Below are 24,054 nucleotides of genomic sequence, written 5' to 3'. Positions count from 1 at the left end.
TGAAAGCTCCCCCACTCTAAAACTACAAAGAGACATGAAAGAAATCTTCACGGAAAAAGGCACATGCAGGAAACATGATGTTGTACATTCAAGCTAGGATAAAGTAAAACACCAGAAGTCAATTAAAATAATGGTAGTCAAAGGTCATCACAAAGTCTCAATACATGGGAGTGCCTCTACCACTACATGTAGTGCCTGCTGAAGTTCGAAGGGTGATGGTGTGTCGGAGCTGTAGGTATTTATAGAACTGAGTGTAGTGTAGTGAGTAAGTGCTCTGCAAGTCTTGAAAGGAGTGTAAGTGCACCCCAAACCACACATCTCACAGGTGCGTGATCCCGATCAGGTCTCACCTCCGAAGCCTTCCAGTGCCCCCACTTCCTCGATCCAGGTGCTATGCCACAGGGATTTCTGTAGTGTGAGTTTATCCTCCCACCGAGTGTATCGCAGCACGGAGCGCCATGCGTGTAGAGCCGCCTGAGTCACTGCCGGGAGAGTGTGAGGGATTGGTCCCCATAGAGCATTGCCTGGATTCGGGAGAACCCGAGGTTCTCCAGCTCCAGTTGGTAGGCCGAGTCAAACCATCCTCCAGAGAGCCAGTCGTGTATCACCTGTGGCCATATAGTACAGAGAAGGATTTGTCATCCCAATTCCCCCATCGTACGGAGCCCACTGAGAGTGGGTGAGGGCCATGTGTGGCTTCAATTTCCCCACAGAGATGCCATGATCATTCTGTCTAACTCATTGAACCATCTGCAAGGGAGGTGGATTGGGAGGTTCTGGATTATGTATATGAACCGGGGAAGCACCATGATCTTTAACAGGGTGATCTTACCCAAGGGGTTGAGGGGGTGGGATTGCTATCTTCGGAGGTCTTCTTTTTTTCTCTTAGTTAGAGGATTAATATTGAGTAACCAGGTAAATTCTGGGAGGAGCGCAACCCAGAGGCCTAAATATTTAAAGGTAAGGCATAGCATGAGGATATTTGTTTGCCATGCCACACATTCCTGTGACATGTGGAAGGGCACCAGACTTGATTTGGCTGGAATCAGACACAGGCCTGACACTGCTCTAAATAGCCGATGCATATGGAGGCATCGGGGACCAGATTATGCCGGGTCTGCAAGGAAGAGTAGAACATCATTGGCGTATAGGGCGATGCATTCTACATGGGATCCCTGCCATTGCTGTCAAACCTTCACTCACCTGAAGTCCGGGGTGTCACCTTGAGAGACGTGAAGATTTTTCTCGGCTGCCCCCAAGAGCTTACCTCCAGCAAACCAACTTTAAATTGCGGTTTACTGAATGCAAACGCCTAAGGGAAGGGGGAAGTGGACAAAATAATAAATAGAGAGAGAGAGAAACACGCCACTCTTCTACTGCGCTGTGAGGGTTTAGTCGCCTCTGGTGATCTCTTTTCTCTGGACAGCAAGACACAAATAAACATATATGAGTGTTCAGAGTTTTAAAAAATAAGTGCTTAGTTTGCAAGTACTAATCAGCTAAAATTACATTCGTTTACCTCTTAATTCTGGTCTTACAGCTGCCAGAACGTCACTTGGTAAATATGCAGACTTTTCTATATGTTGAATAACACTGTTTTCTGTAACATAAGCAAACACCCTTTACCTTAACTCTAACATCTCTGAAAATATATAAATATACATATATATATATATTCCTAAACTCTCATTACCGAGATGAGAAAAACTGTTAAACACAAATTGTCTTTGTGTTAAAGTCTTTTTATGTCCTCTTTCAGGTCTTTTAAAAGAAGTTCTTGCCTGGCTGAGGAAGGAGTTTGCAAAGATGAGTATTGTTCTTTCTCTGCACGTTGATATAGAGAAATAATGAGAACTTACTTGGTTTGTCTTCGTGTATTTGCGCAAAACACTAACTCACTGTCTTTTTTCTTCTTTTCCAGGTCGTGGCTCCTTTAAGAACCGAAGCTGGATTGCTGTGTGCTGGGTTTCCTGTTTGCTGCCGAGGGGGAAGACATACGAGAAAGGACCGGAACTGGACTCCTGGATCCGGAAGCAGGAAGAAGCCGAATGAAGACGATCCAAGAACGGGAGCTCCAGATGAAGACAAGATGACTTCAGACTTCAGGTAAGCGGGTAGCATAGGACGAGCGCAAGCAGCGTTTCACGCTTGCAGGGGGTTTAAATAGTTTCTAGACTGGGTGGGGTTCCTGGCACACGTGCCGTGAGGTTACCGGAGCATGCACCAAGGGTTTCACGTGTACGTTAAAATAAAGCGGATGCACATGTTGAATCCAAGCCCCGTGTCAACTGCCTAAAGGTAACGTGACGCTTAACTGTAGTTCAACCATGAGCAGCTACACGTGCATAATTACGAAACGGAGCAGAAACAATGTCATTTGGCAATAGTAGTCAATCATGTGCAGCACCACGTGTATGTATTACAAAACAGAATAGAACAAGGTCATTTTGGCAATTTACAAATACAAAGGCCTACCAATGAATCAAATAAGATTTCAGGATGGCGATTCACGCCCCCATTATTGCAAAGCAATAGAAATAAAAGCAACAAAGGCAGAAACAACAAAAATGTAAAGAGGTACAATTATAACTCAGCATTTACATGAGATTGAGCATGATCCTGACGGCAGACCCTAACAGTCGCTCCCCTCAAAGGCCTCCCTACCGGACGTGGTTTGTGTGGGAATCTTAAATGGAATTGTCGTAACAACCTAGGAGCATGAACAAAGGATGCCGGCTCCCAAGAATTCTCAGAAGCATCATAACCTTTCCAGGCAATTAAATAGTACAATTTTCCTTGTATGCGTTTAACATCCAGTATTTTTCGGACTTCATACTCCAAATGTCCATCAATAGGAAGTGGTGGGGGTGGGGGTTCCAATCTAGTGTTTGGATTGTATGGGTTCAACAAGGAGACATGAAAGGTAGGATGGATTGCATATTCTGGAGGTAAGTTTAGTTGCACAGTCACAGGGGTCAGTAACTTGATTATGGGAAATGGCCCTATGTACTTAGGTAATAGTTTTCTGACACCCAATAGTTTTAAATTTCTGGTTGAAAGCCATACTTTCTGACCTAATTGATATTGCTGAATGTCACTCCTATGTTTGTCTGCCTGTTGTTTCATTACTTCCTTGTATTTATTTAAATGTTTTGTTGCTTTTTCTTGGATATTTAACAGAGAGGTAAGCCTTTCTGTAACTCCTGGGGGTGAAGAAGGACTCATAGTTATTGGAAGAATCCTTGGATGATAACCATTTAAAAAATAAAATGGGGTGCATTGTGTTGCTGAATGTACATTATTGTTGTAAATGAATTCAGCGACAGGTAAATCTTTATCCCATTCTGACGTAAAATCTGCCATTAAACATCTTAACGTTTGCAACAACGTTTGATTCACCCTTTCAGTTTGGCCATCAGTTTCTGGGTGGAAGGCAGTGGAAAGAGCAATTTCCATTTTTAAAGTTTTACACACATGTGTCCAAAATTTAGAAGTAAACTGACCCCCTCTGTCCGAAATAATCTTCGTGGGCAAGCCATGTAATTTTACTATTTCTTTAAGAAATATGTCTGTTAACTCTACTGCAGTTGGAAGTTTTTTCAATGGTAAAAAATGTGCCATTTTTGATAAATAATCCACGACTACTAAAATAGTTGTATAACCATTAGTTTTAGGTAAACTGGTTATAAAATCCAAACTGATTGTGTGCCAAGGATAGGGTGGAGTAGATAAGGGTTGTAATAAACCCATAGGAGCCTTATGCAAAGATTTATTCCTAGCACAGATAGCACAAGCACTTACATATTCCTTAACATCTGAAATCATAGAAGACCACCAGAAATGTTTCTTACAACTATCTAGCGTCTTTTGATATCCTGGATGACCAGCCAGAGAAGAATCATGATGCCATGCCACAACCACATCTTGTAATTCTTTCGTAGGCACCAACAACATCGTTTTATGGTAGAGCAAACCATCCTGTATTGAATGGTGAGGATCTTTCAACCATCTTTGTGCATCTATTTGTAAATGTTCAGCTCGTAACTTTGTCAAAAACTCTTGTTGAACCAATGGCGCTACTATCTTTTGTGGAGGGATAATAGGAGGTCCTGTCAAATCTTTTTTCAAATCCTGTGTATACCCATATCGGGATAAGACATCTGATTGTACTTGTTGAGTACCTGGTCTGTAAGTGATTACAAAATCAAAAGCACTAAAAAAATTCAACCATCGCATTTGTCGTGGTGTTAATGCTTTTACTGAACAAAAAAACTGTAAATTTTTGTGATCACTAAAAATAGTGACTGGGAATCTTGTCCCCATCAAATGATGTCTCCATTCTGTGAATGCCAGCTTTATAGCCAAAAGCTCCCTTTCAGCTACAGTATAATTCTGCTCAGCAGGAAGTAATTTTTTAGAGTAAAAAGCTACAGGGTGCAACTGCCCATCTTGAGCATCTCTTTGAGAAAGTACTCCTCCGACCGCCACCTGTGAGGCATCCGCCTCAACAAAAAATGGAAAATCTGGATCTGGATGCTTTAACAGAGCAGCAGTGGTAAATTTTTGTTTAAGGGATTCAAATGCTTGAGCTGCTTGGCTAGACCAAGGAAATACCTGACCCTTATGCAAAAGCTTGGTGAGAGGCACAACTGTTTCAGCAAACTGAGGAATAAAACGCCTATAAAAATTAGCAAATCCCAATACTTTCTGCACTTCTTTAAGAGTCGTGGGTTCAGGCCATTCTTGAATAGCGCTCACCTTTTTTGGATCCATCATAATACCTGCAGGTGACAAGCAATATCCAAGAAAATCAACTGTATCAACATTGAAAATGCATTTTTCCAATTTTGCGAACAAATGATTCTCCAATAGTTTGTTTAAAACTGCTCTGACATGGTGGATATGTTGTTCTTTATCTTTTGAATAAATCAAAATATCATCAATATATACAATCACACACACATCAAGAAACTCATGCAACACTTCATTTATAAAATAATGAAATGCTGCAGGCGCATTACACAAGCCAAATGGCATCACAGTGTATTCGAACAGAACAAATTTAGTTTTAAAAGCTGTCTTCCATTCGTCATTTTCTTTCACTCTAACAAGATGATAAGCGCCTCTTAAATCTAACTTCGTATAGATGGTTGAATGACGCAGCTGATCTAACAAGACAGGGATTAGAGGCAATGGATACTTATTTTTTATGGTTGCTTTGTTTAATCCGCGATAATCTATGCAAGCGCGAAGACTACCGTCAGGTTTCGGGATGAAAAATAATGGCGAAGACACAGGTGATGTTGAATGTCTAATGAATCCTGACGCTAAAAGCTCATCCAAATATGTTCTCAAATATTTGGTTTCTTCCTCAGTGAGAGCATATACTCTACTACTGGGCAGAGGTGCTCCAGGTATTAGATCTATGCGACAGTCATATGACCGATGTGGCGGTAAAAAGGCGGCTTTTACAGGATCAAAAACATCCTTAAAATCCTGATATTCAGATGGAATGTTAGGAATAGAGGTTACTGTATTTGCACAATGTAACATAGTCATAAAGTCATTTGATGCTTCCTGATAACATAATTCCCTACAACGAGAGGAATCTAAAGTCACTGTTCTAGAAGACCAGTTTATTTTAGGGTTATGTAAAGATAACCATGGTACCCCTAAAATAAGGCCAAAAGTAGGTGTGTCAATTAAATCAAAAGATATTTTTTCCGTATGGCCATTCTGACAAACCATAACAAGAGGACTCGTCTTTTTAGTTATCATACCTGAGGAGAGTGCAGAACAATCTACTGCACACACTGATTCTGGATGAGTTTTCCAGTCTGTGGGTATTTGTAAATCTTGAGCCAACTTAATATCTATGAAATTACCAGTTGCCCCGCAATCCAGTAAAACTGGAATTGAATGACGCATATGAGTGCTAATTATTAACACTACTTGAATGAAAAAATGTCGTGGTATTTTTGGCACCATATTAGTTATTTTGGAGATCTGTAAAGAATTCCTACTCGAGCAAGTGACCTCCCTCCTTGACGAGTTGCCTAGTTTTCCTGTTCTGAAGTACACTGTGAGAGGGCATTCACCTTTCTAGGACCCTTAGGTTTATTTGGACATTCTTTTGCAAAATGCCCAGACCGGGCGCAATATAAACACAAATTCAGTTTTCGTCTTCTATCCTTTTCCTCTATTGTCAAAGGTCCTTTTATCGTTCCTATTTGCATAGGTTCGACCTCTGCTGACTTTGAGTCAGATTCTTTCTTGTCCTGTTTTAATACTGTAAACCGTGGCTCATAACGCGATTTATCACCCTTTCGTTCCCCCAAACGATGATCTAATTTTACCACTAGATCCACAAACTCGGAGTAATCATCTGGGAGATCTACAATGTGGGCCAAGGCGTCCTTTAAATCGTCACGCAAACCCCTATAAAATAATGAGGTGCGCTTTTCTTCTGGCCACTGAGTCTCAGTTAACAACCTATTAAAAGTTGTGACATAGGTTAACAAATCTGATTTTCCTTGTTTCAAATTTAAAAGTTCGTTATCACTGGCCTGGATGTATGTGTGTCGTGCAAACAATTTTGTCATAGTATCTTTAAACTGAGGCCAGTTATGCAGAATTGGGTCATTCCTATTGATATAGGGTATAGACCAATTGGCCGCTGTACCTCCTAAATAAGAAAGCACAAAAGCCACCTTGGTTGCATCATTGGGGAATAACTGCGGTTTGCAAATAAAATGTAACTGGCATTGACTGATAAATACGTTAAACTTATTATTATCTCCAAAAAAACGCTCTGGAGCAGATAGTGGAACTACATTAGGAACTGACACCGTAACTTGTACTGGAGGTGCATTAGAGTTTGAATCCAAACCGCCCCTAAAAGATTTAGTCTTTTTATCTGATTCAAAAGATCTTGGTACAGATGGAGCAAAGGGTACATCCCATAAGGATTCTCTAGGTTTATAACGAACTACTTCTTGTCGCAACAGCACATTTTCCTGCTTTAATTTATCAATTTCTAATTGCATCTTCTGCATCATAGCAGTGATCGTGTGACCCCTTTCTACATCTTCCAAATCCATGTCTCTCAAAACCCCTTAGGTTTAGTAAAGGCTTGCGCTTCTGTCAAACCTTCACTCACCTGAAGTCCGGGGTGTCACCTTGAGAGACGTGAAGATTTTTCTCGGCTGCCCCCAAGAGCTTACCTCAAGCAAACCAACTTTAAATTGCGGTTTACTGAATGCAAACGCCTAAGGGAAGGGGGAAGTGGACAAAATAATAAATAGAGAGAGAGAGAAACACGCCACTCTTCTACTGTGCTGTGAGGGTTTAGTCGCCTCTGGTGATCTCTTTTCTCTGGACAGCAAGACACAAATAAACATATATGAGTGTTCAGAGTTTTAAAAAATAAGTGCTTAGTTTGCAAGTACTAATCAGCTAAAATTACATTCGTTTACCTCTTAATTCTGGTCTTACAGCTGCCAGAACGTCACTTGGTAAATATGCAGACTTTTCTATATGTTGAATAACACTGTTTTCTGTAACATAAGCAAACACACTTTACCTTAACTCTAACATCTCTGAAAATATATAAATATACATATATATATATATATATTCCTAAACTCTCATTACCGAGATGAGAAAAACTGTTAAACACAAATTGCCTTTGTGTTAAAGTCTTTTTATGTCCTCTTTCAGGTCTTTTAAAAGAAGTTCTTGCCTGGCTGAGGAAGGAGTTTGCAAAGATGAGTATTGTTCTTTCTCTGCACGTTGATATAGAGAAATAATGAGAACTTACTTGGTTTGTCTTCGTGTATTTGCGCAAAACACTAACTCACTGTCTTTTTTCTTCTTTTCCAGGTCGTGGCTCCTTTAAGAACCGAAGCTGGATTGCTGTGTGCTGGGTTTCCTGTTTGCTGCAGAGGGGGAAGACATACGAGAAAGGACCGGAACTGGACTCCTGGATCCGGAAGCAGGAAGAAGCCGAATGAAGACGATCCAAGAACGGGAGCTCCAGATGAAGACGAGATGACTTCAGACTTCAGGTAAGCGGGTAGCATAGGACGAGCGCAAGCAGCGTTTCACGCTTGCAGGGGGTTTAAATAGTTTCTAGACTGGGTGGGGTTCCTGGCACACGTGCCGTGAGGTTACTGGAGCATGCACCAAGGGTTTCACGTGTACGTTAAAATAAAGCGGATGCACATGTTGAATCCAAGCCCCGTGTCAACTGCCTAAAGGTAACGTGACGCTTAACTGTAGTTCAACCATGAGCAGCTACACGTGCATAATTACGAAACGGAGCAGAAACAATGTCATTTGGCAATAGTAGTCAATCATGTGCAGCACCACGTGTATGTATTACAAAACAGAATAGAACAAGGTCATTTTGGCAATTTACAAATACAAAGGCCTACCAATGAATCAAATAAGATTTCAGGATGGCGATTCACGCCCCCATTATTGCAAAGCAATAGAAATAAAAGCAACAAAGGCAGAAACAACAAAAATGTAAAGAGGTACAATTATAACTCAGCATTTACATGAGATTGAGCATGATCCTGACGGCAGACCCTAACAATTGCCACCCTTGTATCTGCGCATTGGCGCGGATGAGTTGGGCGAGCGGCTCTATTACTAGAGCAAAGAGGAGGGGAGACAGATGGCAGTCTGGGTTCCAGTCGAAGTCCAAGTGTCCAGATGGCCGAAGAGCGACGTAGTTTCAAGCTTGAGTCTTGTCCTACGATGAATCTAAGGAACCACCCACAGGTAAGCTCTTAAATACCTTAAGGAAAGGGTTGGAACAACTCGGGGGTCCCTATCAAGAGGATGGTCTGGACAGAGGGGAGGATACTCCCAAGTTCTTTGTCCAATTTTGCCCAAGAGTGGGAGCCATGGGCTCCCTGAACTGGCTCAAACTGGAGTATGCAAGGAGGACACCAAATGTGCCGTTCACAGCAATCTGGTGGCGCTGCAAGTACACTAAGTACTGTTTGAGAGGTCACACCTCCCTGCAACAGGAAACATACTGTTCTACCTTCCCATGCTCGAGCTTGGCTCAGCAGCAGGAGGGCAGAATTGTGTCTGTGGTAGGCAGCAGCATTAGCTTGCTGGCAGACCCTGAAAGGGTGTCACCGGGAGTACATGGGGGTATCCAAGGGAGGTCCCCAGTACATGTAATCATAATTCCAACACTTGAATCTGTGTTGGGGTATGATTCCAACACGCTTGATAACAAACATGACCTGGTTCGGTGGAGCCACTATATAGTTAGACATCTCGTAATAACTGATGTCCACTCTATGTATTTAAATGGCTGACTGCACTTACAAAGCCTGGAGAATCAACTCTGGGGTTTGCAGGATTGTCCTGATCATACAGGGGCACCCTCACACTTACAACCAAGCACACTGCCTTCAGGACTGAAGAGCCTGTCATAGGGGTGTCTTATAGGTTTTAAGAGCAGTGACCCGAGATATAAGAAAAGTTATATCTCTCATAAGTGGTACTACCACCAGTTTACAAAGGCTGCGATTGCAGGCCTGTAGTCACAGTTTGAGTGGTCTCTCATGGGTGGCACAATACATGTGCAGCTCATGGGAGAACCCTGGTGTACCTATGCCCTGGGTACCTCAGTACCATATACTAGGGACTCATAGGGGTACACCAGTAGCCTATTGTGGAGGTACAGAAGTACTTACCATGTCAAATTTAGAGAGGAAGCACAATGACTGAGGTCCTTGTTAGCAGGATGCCAGTCAGACTAGTCAAAAAACATACTGACGAAAGCAAAAGGTGGGGCTAACCATGAAAGCAGATCCTACTTTCCTACACAGCCCTCCCCCTCAAACATAAGGAGATGAGACTAACCTTATCCAGTTGAGTCTTCATTTTCCAAGTGGAAATATCTGGAGTGTCAATCTGCGTTGGCATGGCAACTGGCAGGTCTATGTCCCACAGAAAAGTCCATCCTCTGTAGGAAAATGGACCACCTTTGGGATTTTCACCCTTATTTGTTTTAGCCATAAGAGGGGCTTATGGTCTGTCTGAACAAGGAAGTGAGTACCAAACTGGTATGGCCTCAACTCCTTCAAGGCCCAGACAAAAGCAAAGGCACCAATCTCATTAACTGACCAACGCTTCTCCCTGGAGCTCAACCGTCTGCTTATAAAAACAGCTGGTTGGTCCTGGCCATCTGCATTAAGTTGTTAGAGAACTGCACCGACCCCTATCTCAGAAGCATCTGTCTGGACAATGAAGGTTTTGGAGTAATCAGGACTTTCCAGAATGGGAGCAGTGCACATGGCCTGTTTAAGGTCATCAAATGCCTTCTGACAGCCAACTGTCCACTAAACTTTCTTAGGCATTCTTTAGGAGGTGAGCTCATTAAGGGAAGTCACTATGGACCCATATCCCTTAACAAACCTCCCGTAGTACCCAGTTGGGCCCAAAAATTGTTGACTTGAGTCTGGGAAGTGGTAGCAACCCAGTCCATATGGTCTGGATTTGGCTCTCCAATTGTTGAACCTGCCTTCCCCCTACAATCTGGCCCAAGTACACAACCTTGCTCTATCTGGCACTTTGTGGCCTTGATAAGGAGGCCTGCCTTTTGCAGGGCGCCCTGAACATTCCTGATGTGAACCAGGTGATCCTCCTAGGTGGAGCTAAAGACAGCAATATCAACTAGATGTGCTGCATTATAGGCTTCCAGACCTGTGAGAACTTTGTTCACCAACCTCTGGAACGTGGCAGGCACATTCTTCAAACCAAAAGACATTACAATAAATTGAGAATACCCAGTAGGGGTTGAAAAGGCTGTTTTTGGCTTGGCATCTTCAGGGAGTCTAATTTGCCAGTAGCCAGCTGTCAGGTCAAGTGTACTGAGATACTTGGCTGAGGCCAGAGTATCAATCAGCTCATCTGCCCAGGTAATTAGATGGGCATCAGTCCTAGTGACTGCATTGAGACCTCTGTAGTCTTCACAAAACCTCATCTCTCTCCTAACATCTCAGGTGTGAGGTTCTGGCACAAGGGCTACTAATTAGCTTAAGGGCTATCCACAGGTTCAATGACCCCCTAATCCAGCATCTTTTGGACATCAGTCCTGATGCAGTCTCTGACATGGTCAGGCTGTCTGTACATTTTACTCTTGACAGGAAGACTGTCACCTGTGTCCACTTCAAGGACCAGGTGGTTTGACTGGGAGTCAGAGAGAACAAGTTTGGGAACTGATTGAGGACTAGCCTACAATCAGCTTGCTGCTGGTCAGTAAGGCTGCCTGCCAAGGATATTCCATCAACTGACCCATCAACATGATCCTTTCTCCTTACACAAGTAACACCAAGTCTCTTGCTAGTGGAAGAGGAGTTTTGGGACCCACTCCTAGAGGAAGAGTTTTGGGGACCTTGTGAAGACTCCTTTTCTGTCTTTACCTTTCTCCCCACCCTTCTCTTTGGCCTTAGAAGAATCTTGCTTCTTATGGTCACCTGCACCACCCTTGTTTTTCTGCTTCACCCTGGTGTGAACCTATTAGTCTGCTTTCCTTCCCAATTCTTGGGGAAACGTCAGATCAGAGTCCACCAGGTACTGGTTAAGTTAAGACACTGCCTAGACATGTCACTGAATGGTAGTAGAAGTATTGCCCACCTCAGATGGCCAGCTGCCAAATGACCATAAATTATAATAACATTCACAGGGGTATGAGAGGCAATACGTTGTAGGATTTTTGCAGTATATACACAAAGTACGAATAATTAGAAGGTCCACGTTGATGCTTGTATTCGTATGTTGTTTTTATTCTTGAAGTGCTCAAAGTTCAATACAGCCTTGATGTGCTTGGAGTTCGATACAGCCAACGCGTTTCGCCCAAGCATGGGCTTCTGCAGGGCTGTTTAATACATACAATGAATAAAAGCTATACAATTTATAAATCTATGTGTTTAACACGTGTTAGCAAAGTGCAACAGGAATATAGCATTGTATTGTGCTAAGTGGTTTGTGGAGAGAACGAAACAGGCAGGTGTTTTTTGTGTAAGATGGGGGCCTATCCAGAAAATGAAAAAAATAAAATAGGGGGGGTGATGGTTTGTGTTTAGTGAGGGGAGAAAGCGAAAAATTTGTAATTGTAGAAGTAACCAAGGAACCTAGTAGGGCAAGGACTAGGGTGAAATAGAGAGGCTGAAACGGAGGTGACATTTGAAAGTCCCAATGGTGGTTTGAAAAAAAAAAAAAGTAAGTATTAAAAAGGCAGCGCTTACCAAGGTAAGATAGCCAGTAAAGCGCCATATTGGCAGGCTAGGTGTAGGCGTAGAATCTCGAAAAAGTTGAAGAATAGGAAATCTGAGAAAATAAAGAAACAACAATTTGGCTACATCAGAAGAACCGTTCTGACTAGTGAGGGTGAAAACTATACGGAGGCGCATAGAGCCACTGACCTCACAGTGTGTTTACTGAGATAATCCTTGGAAAATGAGGAGACTGTGGGACGCCTCCTTTTGGCTAATCCTTAGTAAGGAAATCTAGTAAGAAGGATGGCACTTGTTAAAAGGTGAAGAGGGACGCGACTGGTAGAAAGTAAATTTAAAACCAATTAGAGCAAATAAATCGTACTCAAGGTCGTGTAGCAATGTGGTACCATTGAGGTTACCATAGCCAGTATTTTTAATGGGCGAGTTAGCAAAAGTGAGTCTAAACGGCAGTCAGGCGGTGAAAGAACGATCTGCAAAAGTGATTTGAAAAATAAGAATAATAAAAATGAGAGGTGAGACCAGTAAGTCACCCCTACATATTATTCTGTGAGCCAGTGAGATGTGGAGAATATTCAAAGGGAAAAACATGCTGGGCCCCCAGACAGGCAAGCTCTTAATGCGTGTAGTGCAAAGAGTAAGGCGCGAAATACCCAAAAATTATTTTCTATATCGTTTTTAGAAAGGCAAAGATTAACCAAGCCAGAAAAAGGTCAGGCGTGCACGTAAGGGTAATTGGCAATGGACTCCAATCTGCGTACATGCACGTTTGAAAATTCAAATCTGCGTGTAAAAATCGGGGGTGTAGCTGCTGATTTAGACAGTTATTAAGGATGTGCTCCCTCATCAATAAAATGTACAATCCCTTAAAGTCATACATTACTTTAATGAAGTCAGCCTTCCAGAGCCTTTATAGAACTGTTTCCTAAAATCAGGAGTGAAGCTCACAGCCTGCTTGGACTAAATGACTGTTGCTATGAGGGCTTGTTTTTTACTCTAGTTATCTTGATGATACATGTAGTTTAGAGGAGGTCTTTGGAATTATCCGTCTAAGGGGCATATCAGCAACACCCGGCGATAATTATCGCTCTTAGTGTGAGGATAATTATCGCCGGGTAATGTTGATTTTTATCGCTGAGATAGCGTGCTATTAGCAATGCTTATCTCCTCAGCGATAAAAATCCTCACGCTAACTGCCTAACGTGAGATTATCGCTGGAAACCCAGCGATAATCTCACGCAATGTGGCGTTAGCTTGCTGATAAGGACTCACAAACTTAGCCATGATATCCACCCTCCATAGGATATCATGGCTAAGTCAGTCCTGAAGCAGGCGTAAGGAAAGTAGCGATAACAGGGGTTATCGCTACTTTTCCTGACGCTATGCTTCATAGCGTGGGGCTTGATGATAGGAGAAATGTCGCTTAGCAACATTTCTCCTGTCATGTTAGGTCAGGAACACAGAGATGCAAAGCTGGGCGTTAAGAATCCCCACGCTAAAGCAAGGTTTCACGCGTTAGCGTGGCCTTGCTAATTAGGCGATAAAATTATCACCGCTTTTCGGACGAAAACGGCTGCAAAAGCGGCGATAATTTTTTAACGCCCGCTTGTAAATATGCCCCTAACTGTCTTTACGATCTAGGGTATATGCACTTTATAACTTGTTTTATGTACTGTATGAGATTCTCAGGGTAGCTTTGTCTTTTACATGACATTTGTATAATTTTTGTATCCCTTTTTTAATACCATGTATGTTTTTAGAGTACTTTTATGGTTTCATATGTGAAAACCGAATAAAGTTTGTTTGATTGATTGATCTGTCTACAGAGCCAACCCAATCTTGGGTGTGTGACTTATGTGTGTCCCTGATTTTAACCCTGCATTGCTCAGAGGCTAAACCAATCCCATCTTTGAGGACACTGTTCAAGACTGCATAGTTGTCAGCATCTTTCTCCTTGACAGTAAGACGTCTGTCTCTTCCTTTGCTGGCAAAGGAGAGCCATAGGATTGCTGCCCACTGCCCTTGAGGGACCTTCTACTTTACAGGCCCTCTCCAAGGCGGTGATCCATTTATGCATATCATCCGCCTTCAGGTAAGGAGAGACTATCCTGCTCAGGTTCCTAGTATCAAAATGTTGCCTCCTGACACTAGGGGCGCTAGTGCTGCCACCATGGGACTCAAGTCACAAACTCTTCCTAGCCCTGTGTACTTCCAAGGTTTCCTTATCAAGAGCAGCTGTTATTGTTTGAATCTGAGCTTGGCTCTCTCAAGCTCTCTAAGGAGTTCGCCCTCTGACTGGAGATGGAGGTCCGTATGGAATTGTTAGAAGCATTGGACCTGACAGAGGAGGATCTAGACCTCCCTTGCATTATTTGCAACCTCAGAGAAGGAATAAAGTGGGACCTACCTCTAGGGAGTCCTGCTGTACTATTTGTACTATTCACTGGGGGATCAGAGTTCACCAGTGTGGAGTCATAAGATTCTTCCTGGTCAGGCTCAGAATTAGTGTCACTGGGGTGACCCACACCTGACACTTCTAGAGCCAACCCACCCACATTGTTCTGTTCTTCTGACCTATCAGCTTTCTGGAGGTCGTCCTGCAGAAGTAGCTCTAAGAGTTGCTGAGTGTTAGGGTTGCTACCGGTCTTCAACTTCCTTGATGCAGCAAGGGTCCTTAGTTCCTGGAACTTAAGACCGCTGTATCTAAAACATTGGGACCCACTGACTTCCCCAACTAAACACATAGTAAACTAGGTGTAGTGTGGTGTTGTACATACCTACCCTAATGAAAACTATAGCCCAGCACCGGCCTTCAGGATTGAAAGGCCTGCGTTAGGGGTGACTTATAGGTTTTAAGTGTAGTGACCTCAGATATGAGAAAAAAATATCTGTGGTGCTAGCACCTGCTTACACAGGCAGCAATGGGAGGCCTGTAGTCACAGTTTAAGTGGTGTCTCATGGGTGGCACAATACATGCTGCAGCCCATGGGAGACCCCTGGTGTGCCTATGCCCTGGGTACCTCAGTACCATATACTAGGGACTTCTAGGGGTACACCAGTAGTCAATTGTGGAGGTACAGAAGGAATGTATGACGTTACAACGCAAACATATACAACACATGCCTTTACATCACAGTTTTTACATCGCAACATCCATTTTTTTGTTTAAATATCTTTATTGGGATTTTCTGAATGTTATCATTTCTTATATCACATTACAATACAGAATACTTGAGTATAATATTCAAGCATGCATGATACAAATAAAGAATAGCATTATGGATTCCAACAATGTGATACAATAGTTAGGATATTATCCACTGTAACATATACATGCTTCGCTAAAGAAGATTTGCTCTTGGATCACTTTGTGCTATTTCTAATGTGCAGTGTTACATCACAATTCTTAATCTGCATTCAAGGCCATCTACATCTTGTTATAACACATCAGGTTGGGACCCGCCTATCGGTATCTGGCACTCATGGTCTCAACGCATATAAATAGTCACAAGACAATCATTGCAACACTGCAGTAAGGGAGTTGTGTGATGAAACGAGAAAAAATCACTGAAAAGTGCCAATAAGACATATTTTCTCTGATTTATAAGAAAAACTAAACAATATAATATAGAAAACTGCCATCGAAAAGATACAGATAAAGTCAATATAGCATGTCTGGGTATGAAAATGCATATTCAGGATTTTACAACATTTCGGCTCGCCTGGATGGAGTTTAGATCAGTACGTATGGTAAAGAGTACCACTTCCCTAGTGATTGGGCAGGGTCAGGGTAATCTCCCACAATGGACTAGGGGACACACGGGCTACCAATGCTACGCGCTCTTAAATGTGACCGCCCCATCCATCTTAGCACAGAGGCTCTAGTGTATTTGCTGCAGATCAACAGACTAGGTATCATCACCCTCCTCTGTAACGCCGTGTTTGAGGGTAGTGAGTAGTTTTTCCCAATATTGCGCTTTGGGGTATTTGCGGAGCCCCGCTGTTTCCTCTCTATGTAATGCTGTACTTTCCGCCTGCGCCCATATTGTGAGTAAACGTTTCCAGCAAATCACCTCTGGGGGATCTGCGTGTTTCCACCTCTTAGTAATTAAGCGCTTTGCGGTTATCAGCCCCAGATCCCGGAATCTCGACGTGACTCTGTTTATTTGGATCTGGCATAAAGTCCTAGAATACAAACTTCCCATCTGTTTATCTTGTTGGGTGAAAGATATGCCCTCTGTATGATGTACATTTGTGTAAGCTTAAATTTAGAGCTCCTCGGTACATACTTAGAGTCAGCTAGGACAGCGTCCCATTCCTTATCAATCCAAGGCTGACCTCTGTCTGCCTCCCAACGGACCCGGAGTTGTTGCATCGGCTTCAGAGTATGTGCAAGTAGTGCCTCCACCAACCAGTGGACTATATGTAATCCTGCACCCATTACGTGTAAATATTGTAATAGTAAATGTGTCGGTGGTTCAATCGTTAGGTCTCCCCAGACGGCTGACAGGGCTCTCAGAAGGGAGGTGTGTAAGAGGAATTGGCCTGCCGGCAAGTCACTATCTTCCACTAATGCCTCAAACGCCACTAATGTGCCATCTCTGTATAAATCACCCAGAGTGTCTAGTTCCGCAGTATGCCAAGCTGTTAGAGCTATGTCAGAAGTGCCTAGCCTCCCCCTCGGTATCCCCAGCAATGGTCAAATCAGAGCATATGGAAGTGTCGTGCGAGTGAGATACAAACTCCTCCTATAGCATTTATGCGCCAGTTCCAAGTGTAATTGGGGTGGTCGCGAGAGTCTGGCAGCAGGATGGAAAAGATGACAGAGTTGGGATTGGGTCCAAAGCTGTTGCAAGGTCGCTGTGTCCTCCAGACATCTGCCATCCAGCCATCTCACCACCCATTGGAGCTGGGCAGTTATGTAATACAGCTCCATATTAGGAACAGCCAACCCGCCCTGACTAGTAGGAGCATACAACTTCCACAAGGCAACTCGCGGCCTTCCTTTGTTCCATATTAAGTCTCGGAATAGGCGTCCCAGCTCTCGGAAGATCCTAGTTGAGACATAGAGCGGGAGGTTCGAGAAATAGTACAATCATTTGGGAAGAACAATCATCCTCAACAGGGTAAAGCGACTCATGACGTTTAGTGGGAGTGACTTCCAAAATTGCATTTGGGCCCGAACAGCCGAGATTGCTCTTATCAAATTGCCGTCTAGCAAGTCATCAGGCATCCAATATATGAAGACACCAAGATAGCGGAAGGTAGTAGGATACCATGGGTGAAGCGAGCCATTAAGGAGTACAGTCACTTCCGCCCTATCCGCACTGAATGGATAAACCCCTGATTTGGCCCAGTTAACCCGAAGGCCCAATATCTCTTTAGAGGCTTTGAGCATGTCTGCAATGGACGTCGGGATGGCAGTGACATCACGAATATATAATAGCAGATCGTCTGCGTATAAGGACACAGCGTGCAGCCCATTCCCTAGCTGTATACCTCATGTCTCGCCATCACCCCAGAGCAACATCACCAATGGCTCCATAGCTAGAGAAAACAACGGGGACAAGGGGCAGCCCTGGCGCGTCCCTCGTCGCACTCTAATGGGGTCTGAAATTAACCTACTGGTACGAACCCGAACAGTGGGTTGCTGGTATAATAATCAAACCATGTTCAGGTAATGGTCACTCAGTTGATATTTGTTTAAAACTGCCGCCATATAGGGCCATTCCAGAGAATCAAAGGCCTTCTCCAGATCCAGAACCAAGCAACCTGATCGTGGCCAGCTATGTAATGCATACTGCTGCACCCGGAAGAACCTGCGGATATTAAGGGAAGTGCCCCGGGCAGGAACAAAACCATTCAGGTCAGGGTGCACCAGCGTTTTCACTAAGGGTGAAAGACACCTAGCAAGCAGTGATACAAAAATCTTTTTTTCAGGTTTTTGTCAGGCTTAAGGAGGGACACCAGCAAGGCCTCATTTTGTGTGTTGGCAAGGGTGAAATCATCAATCGCAGTTTCGTACACTTTTAACAGCTGCGGCACTAAGATATGTGGATATATAGAATTCAGTCGGCAGGCCATCTGGACCTGGTGACTTCCAGTTGGACAACGAGAATATACAATCCCTAACTTCCTCTGAAAGAATAGGGGCATTTAGCATTTCCCTTTGGGTGCGCGTAGGCTGTGGCAAATTCAACCCCTCAAAATAAAGCTGTAACTCTAGGGGCGTAACCCGTGCGCCCGATTTATACAGGTTCCGATAATGTGTTACAAACTCACCATGTATATCTCATTGCGTGTATGCTATTCCCCCGTTTGCCATCCGTACTGATGCAATAGGAGCTGATGACTCATCTTGGCGGATGAGCCACGTGAGTAATTTGCCTGCTTTGTCCCCATGTGGTGTGCCCGTGCTGAACGAATGGCATAATTTAGACACCTCAACCGCTCCAACAACCATGCATGCTCCTCCCTGTGATAGTCTAGCTGTCTTTGCAACCCATCAGTGGCTGCCTGTTCACTAGCCACCAACCTCCTTTATAGAGTGGTGAGTTCCTTCTCCAGCTGTGCCCGCATACCCGCCTGCGCCCCCAAACAGTGCCCCTGACGACTACCTTGAAAGCGTCCCATTCCACCAATGGCGACGTGGCTGTGCCCGCATTCTCCTCAAAATATTGTGCTATAGTGGTTGCTAATAAGTCCCGGAAGGGCGCATCAAGGAGAACATCCAGCTGGAGACGCCACACTGGGATCGGTGGCATCTCGGCCTCCCACTGTAACTCTATCATGTGCGGGATATGATCGGAATGTGTTCACCCCATATAGGAGGACCCAGGGACACACGGTAAGAGATCATTTGACAGCATGAAACGATCCAGGCGTACATGAAGCCTATGGGCCCCGAGTAATAGGAATACACTCTATCCTCCGGGTTCCTGTGGTGCCAGGCATCGGAAAAATGCCATTGCGCGGCCCAATGAACCAACGCTTTCGCGGCAGTGTGTGTAGCCGTGCCGGACAAGGGAGAAAAGGAGCAGTCTAGTGAAACATCCAGTACACAATTGTAGTCACCACCCAAGACCATGGGCACATCATGCCACGTGGCAAATGTTTGTGATATATGTTCCAAAAAGGCTGCCTGCTTGGTATTGGGCACATAAAGCGATGGTAATACAATCAGCCTACCATCCAATACGCCCTTAATCATGACATACCTGTCCTCCATGTCAATTGGTGTATTAGGATGGTGTCTACCATCCTAAAGGAGTCCCTGGCCTCACCCACACCAGAACCCCGCGTGCGTACGCCGAATAACCTGTTGCATATAATTGTCCCATCCAGCGTCTGTGTAGGCGTGTAACTTCTGCCCTAGGCAAGTCTTTCTCTTAGAGGAGTGCTATTTGTATGTGGTGGCGTTTCAAATATGAGTATATAAGATAACGGCGTGACGGGCTATGGATGCCTCTCACGTTCCAGGTTCCTATCCTGATAGGTGCCATGGCTTTTGGAAGCTAGGGGTGCAGGTGGCCCTACCTTACCAAGGAATGGAAGGGGTTGGCAAGAAGTGCAGAAAGGTTATTCTGGACTGTGCCCCCCAGCGCGTGCCAGTTTCATGACAGTCATATCTCTGTATAAAAACGATGGCATAATAAACAATAAAACAATTCACAATAAAAAATACCATGAGAGCGAATATGCAATTGGTGATCGAGACGTTGATGTTTTTCTCTCCCTGTTCATGGTTGGTGGTGGTAGCAGGGTTGGAGGTGTTGAGGACGTTCGCCCAGCTGGTCTCTGAGATTTTGTTAGACCTCCGGTGGGGGGCGTTGGTTGGTCATTTTGGCGGTGGCATTATGGGGGCAGGAGATGCTGAAATGGATGATGGAGTGATCGGTCTATGTGAGTTCTGTGACATGGCTGCATTTGAAGTGGTTGCTGGAAGTGAAAATTGGGTCCAGCGTGTTTCCTTAGGTATGTGAAGGGTCATGGATGATATGGGTCAATTTGAGGCTACTCATACTGTCGGGTAGGTGTGCAGTGTTTTTGTCATCAATGTGGCAATTCAAGTCACCGAGGTAGATGCAGTCCTTGGAGTATAAGGCTAGGGGCACAATGAAGTCTGCCATAATGTTGCAGAAGCTGGAATGTAGGCCTGCGGGTCGGTATCCGAGTGTACCTCTCATGGTTGTCTTGTTGTCTGCGTGGAGCTTGAAGTTGAGATGTTCCATGGGGGTGGTGGTTTTGTCGCTGGTGGTGGTTCTCTGTATGGTCTCTTTGTTGATGATGGATGTTCTTCTGCCTGGCTTGTTGGTGAGGTTGTGGTGAGTGATTACATAACCGTCAGGGATTGCTGTGTGCTTGTTTTTTTTGTTCGGGTGGTTTTTGTGGTGTGTTCTGGGTGGGGCTGGTAAGTGGGATGGAGTGTGCAGTGGCAGGTGTAGTGGCAGTGGGTTCAGGTACCTCCTTGCTACGAGGTCAGCCAATATTGACATTAGGTGTTTGAAATACTGGTGGTAATGGTAGACTATGATGAACTCAAGGCAACCCAGAAGTTGCACTGTTGGAACTAACAGAGGATATCCCAAAAGGGAGCCGCAGACTGGAGTCTATGGCGATACTACTTGCCAAAAGGCGAGTAGCGATCAATTGGATGACTTCTACGGCCGAAATAATTGAAGCATGACTCACAGATATTACATATTGCAGGACAGAATGGTTGAATATGTATGAAAACAACATCCATTGAGAGGCACCCTTACAACTGTCAATACACAGAGTCAATGGGGTGACAGAATTTACCAGTAAGGTCCATCATCACTACAATTACCCACAAAGTTTGGTAAAGTTGTGCCCCCTGGCACACACTGTCAGCTCTATTAATGCTCTGAATCTATGGGGCAAGAGCACCCACTGGTGCAAACCATCACCAGAAACAATGATGCAGCCTGTGGACTGAGATCATTCATTGGCACACACCTTTTTTGTCAGTTCAAAAGCCAGAGATCTCTATGGTCAGGCAATCCCAATATGCTGCCTCACCAATGCTAGAAATCAGTTCCACAGTAGCTGGGGGGATCTATAGGCATGCAGCCTCACCTGGCGAGGTAGTAGAGAAGTGGCATCCACTGTACCACTGGTGCATGGCATGACTTTAACTTCAAGGTAAAAGAGAATCCAAAACAGAGGACACAAGTAGCATATGTGTACATGCATTATTTTGGTTCTACCTGCAGAATGACCCAGTGCCCCTCCTTGGCTGATTCACTTAATGCATTTTCAGCGACCACTTCTTGTCCCTGACCCAGGGATACATTGTGGATTTTTCCATTGTCTATGGCAAATCCTAACTTTTTGCCTGTGGAAAAAAGTTAAACAAAAAGAATCACATCAGTTTATTAATTGAACTATTTCTTCCTATGAGAGAAGTCAGTGGTGTAATGCAAATTAAATTTCAAAACAACATGGACATTCTACAGTAGAGAATCCACCTCTTGCAGGTGGTCCCTTAGAGGTGTACTTGTATAGGTAGGAAAACCCATTAATCTCAATGAATGTTTCTAAATTAAACTGTTGCCAATTATTCTATCTAATATTATTAAGGAATAGGTTCTATTAAAAAAATATAGAAAGTTTTAACTTGAAAACAGTCAGACCCTTCCCTACAAATAATACTTTACACAAGATGTGTTCAAAAGTTACTTATCTCTGATCATAGTTCTTGATGGTGGTTTTCTTTATGATATTCATGACCTATAGAATTATCCCTACCATGTGTTGTGGCTCTTCGGCTAAACAGATCTGCAGACCCCTCCCCGCCCCCCCCCCCCTCAGCACCTTGAGACCCTCACGGGTGAGAAGAACAAGTTACTTACCTTCGGTAACGATGTATCTGTAAGAAACATTAGTTAGTTGTGGTACTTTAGAATTTGGGACCGCGTGGGAGGCAGGGCCCTACCCTGCCTATTCCGGTATTAGCGAACCGCGAATGGCCAATGCGGTATGTACAAGTGCTTTGCATAACATTTCATCGATAAATGCACTGTGTATACAACATTACATATTGACTTCGTGGGTTCCATCTTGGAGCGGTGGCCATCTTATGGTTGCCCTCACATAGGCTACACATTACAAACAAGCACAGGCCTTTAGAACATATGTGCTTTCTGTTTGACTTCTCTGTGACCTGTGCAGCTTAGCTCCGCTGCCCCAGGTCAGTCCGGTGTCACGAGCTCCCCGTCCTACGGCCACCTGTGATTAGCATCAGGGTTTGACACACCATAAAGCCTTTTCATCCCACACAAGCCTCCGGCTAATCTCTTTCACACCTGACTCTTCCTGCTTTATGGCTTGTTTTACCAACAGGAGGTGCCCGTGTTTATTGGGGTCTGTTGATATCTGATGTGGGATCTGAGCCTCGCTGGGTAAATAATTGTGGGCTGGCTGAACTGGAATGTGGGATGGTCATCATGACTCTGCCTTTTCGTTTGTAATGAATACATATGAATGACCATATCGTAAAACTAGGAATGTGTGCCTGAAGCATGATATTTTGTATATAAGGAGAAGGCCGTTTCTGTAAGTAAGCAGTCTCCTGAGAACATACATTGTGTTGTACTTCTCGGATACCTGTAATTGGTCTGCAGCCAATAAATCGATCTTTGACTTCACCTAGAAGACTCTGTGTTTCTGTGGGTCTGAAACAGGAAGAACCCGAAGTCTTAGGGTGTGTTCCCCCGCACCGCTGGGCTTTAAAATCCCAGTACTTCAGTTGGTGCCCACGTTGGGCGATTTCAGCGGTACCGGTCCAAGCCAGAGGTTCGTGAGGAGCTTCGTGTGGAAATTCTGGAGGAAGGCCGCCACTTCATCGACCCCTGCATGTCGACGTGGTCCGAAAGTCTTTTCTGCGAGGTTCTCCACGTCCCGACGGCTACGAAGGACTGCTGCCCTGATTAATCGCCCTGTTTTGGACCCTTGACGATTTGGTAGAGCGAAACAATCGAGAGAGTATTCTGGTGACGCCATCAATCATCGATATTCAGTTAAGTATAAGTGGAGTGTTTCCCAGTTTGTTTGGTATCCTTCGGGAATTTGGTATCCTTCGGGATCGCTTTGATTTGGAACTTTCAAGTGCCAAAGCCAGAGGACTCGTGTATTCACGAGACTATCGTATTCGATAATCCTTTGAAGTTTGAAACTAGACTAGTGAGCGAAGATGCCTGGTTCTAGTGTATTTGGAAGATTGTTTTGTTTGGGTTGTAGAAGGGATTCCCAATTAGAGGATTCATGTCCGTGGGCCCCATTGCATATAATCAAGTATGGATCCGATACACCAGAAAGGACGGTGTTTTAAAATGGCCCCAAAATGGTAGTTTCGATACAGATATCTTAGATAATTTGGAAGTTAAATTGTTTAAAAAGAAAGCCCGGCCGGCGATGTTTGATTCTTTTCGCCTATGGCGAAAGGAAGCCAAACAGAAGGAAATTAAGCTAGCGAAAAGGAATAAGAGAGAAAAAGGTATGTCAATGATGCAAGCAGCTGTGCAATTTAAAGATAATGAGGAGGAACAAATGAATGAGCAGTTACATAGACAGCGCAAACTAGGGATAGATAAATGTTACCCTGTTTTGTCACCCCTTGTACAAGATGAGACAAAAGAGAAAGAGAAAGATTCCCTAATGTCCCATTTGCTAAGTTCGTCACCCCCGTATGCGCAAAATGCCACAGCGCCTCCACAGCTCGTAAATGTGCAGCCTCCAGTTAATGTGCCGCAAGCCTTCCCACAGCCGC

The 24,054-nt window shown here is 44.1% G+C and overlaps 1 protein-coding gene across 2 annotated transcripts in view; it reads right to left on the bottom strand.

Annotated features, from left to right (window-relative positions):
- Positions 1–24,054, bottom strand: part of DNAH17 (dynein axonemal heavy chain 17) — a 14,992,541-nt gene that overhangs the window by 1,268,444 nt on the left and 13,700,043 nt on the right. For both annotated transcript variants that reach the window (XM_085617470.1, XM_085617471.1), the window contains one exon: positions 21,494–21,621. In XM_085617470.1, coding sequence (XP_085473596.1) covers positions 21,494–21,621 — 128 coding nt within the window. The remainder of the gene's footprint in view (positions 1–21,493; positions 21,622–24,054) is intronic.

This window comes from Triturus cristatus, chromosome 7 (assembly GCF_964204655.1).
Source record: "Triturus cristatus chromosome 7, aTriCri1.1, whole genome shotgun sequence".
In the NCBI taxonomy this organism is placed as follows: domain Eukaryota; kingdom Metazoa; phylum Chordata; class Amphibia; order Caudata; family Salamandridae; genus Triturus; species Triturus cristatus.
Note: the sequence above shows the minus strand (reverse complement) of the source record. Positions and strands in the feature narration are given on the sequence as shown.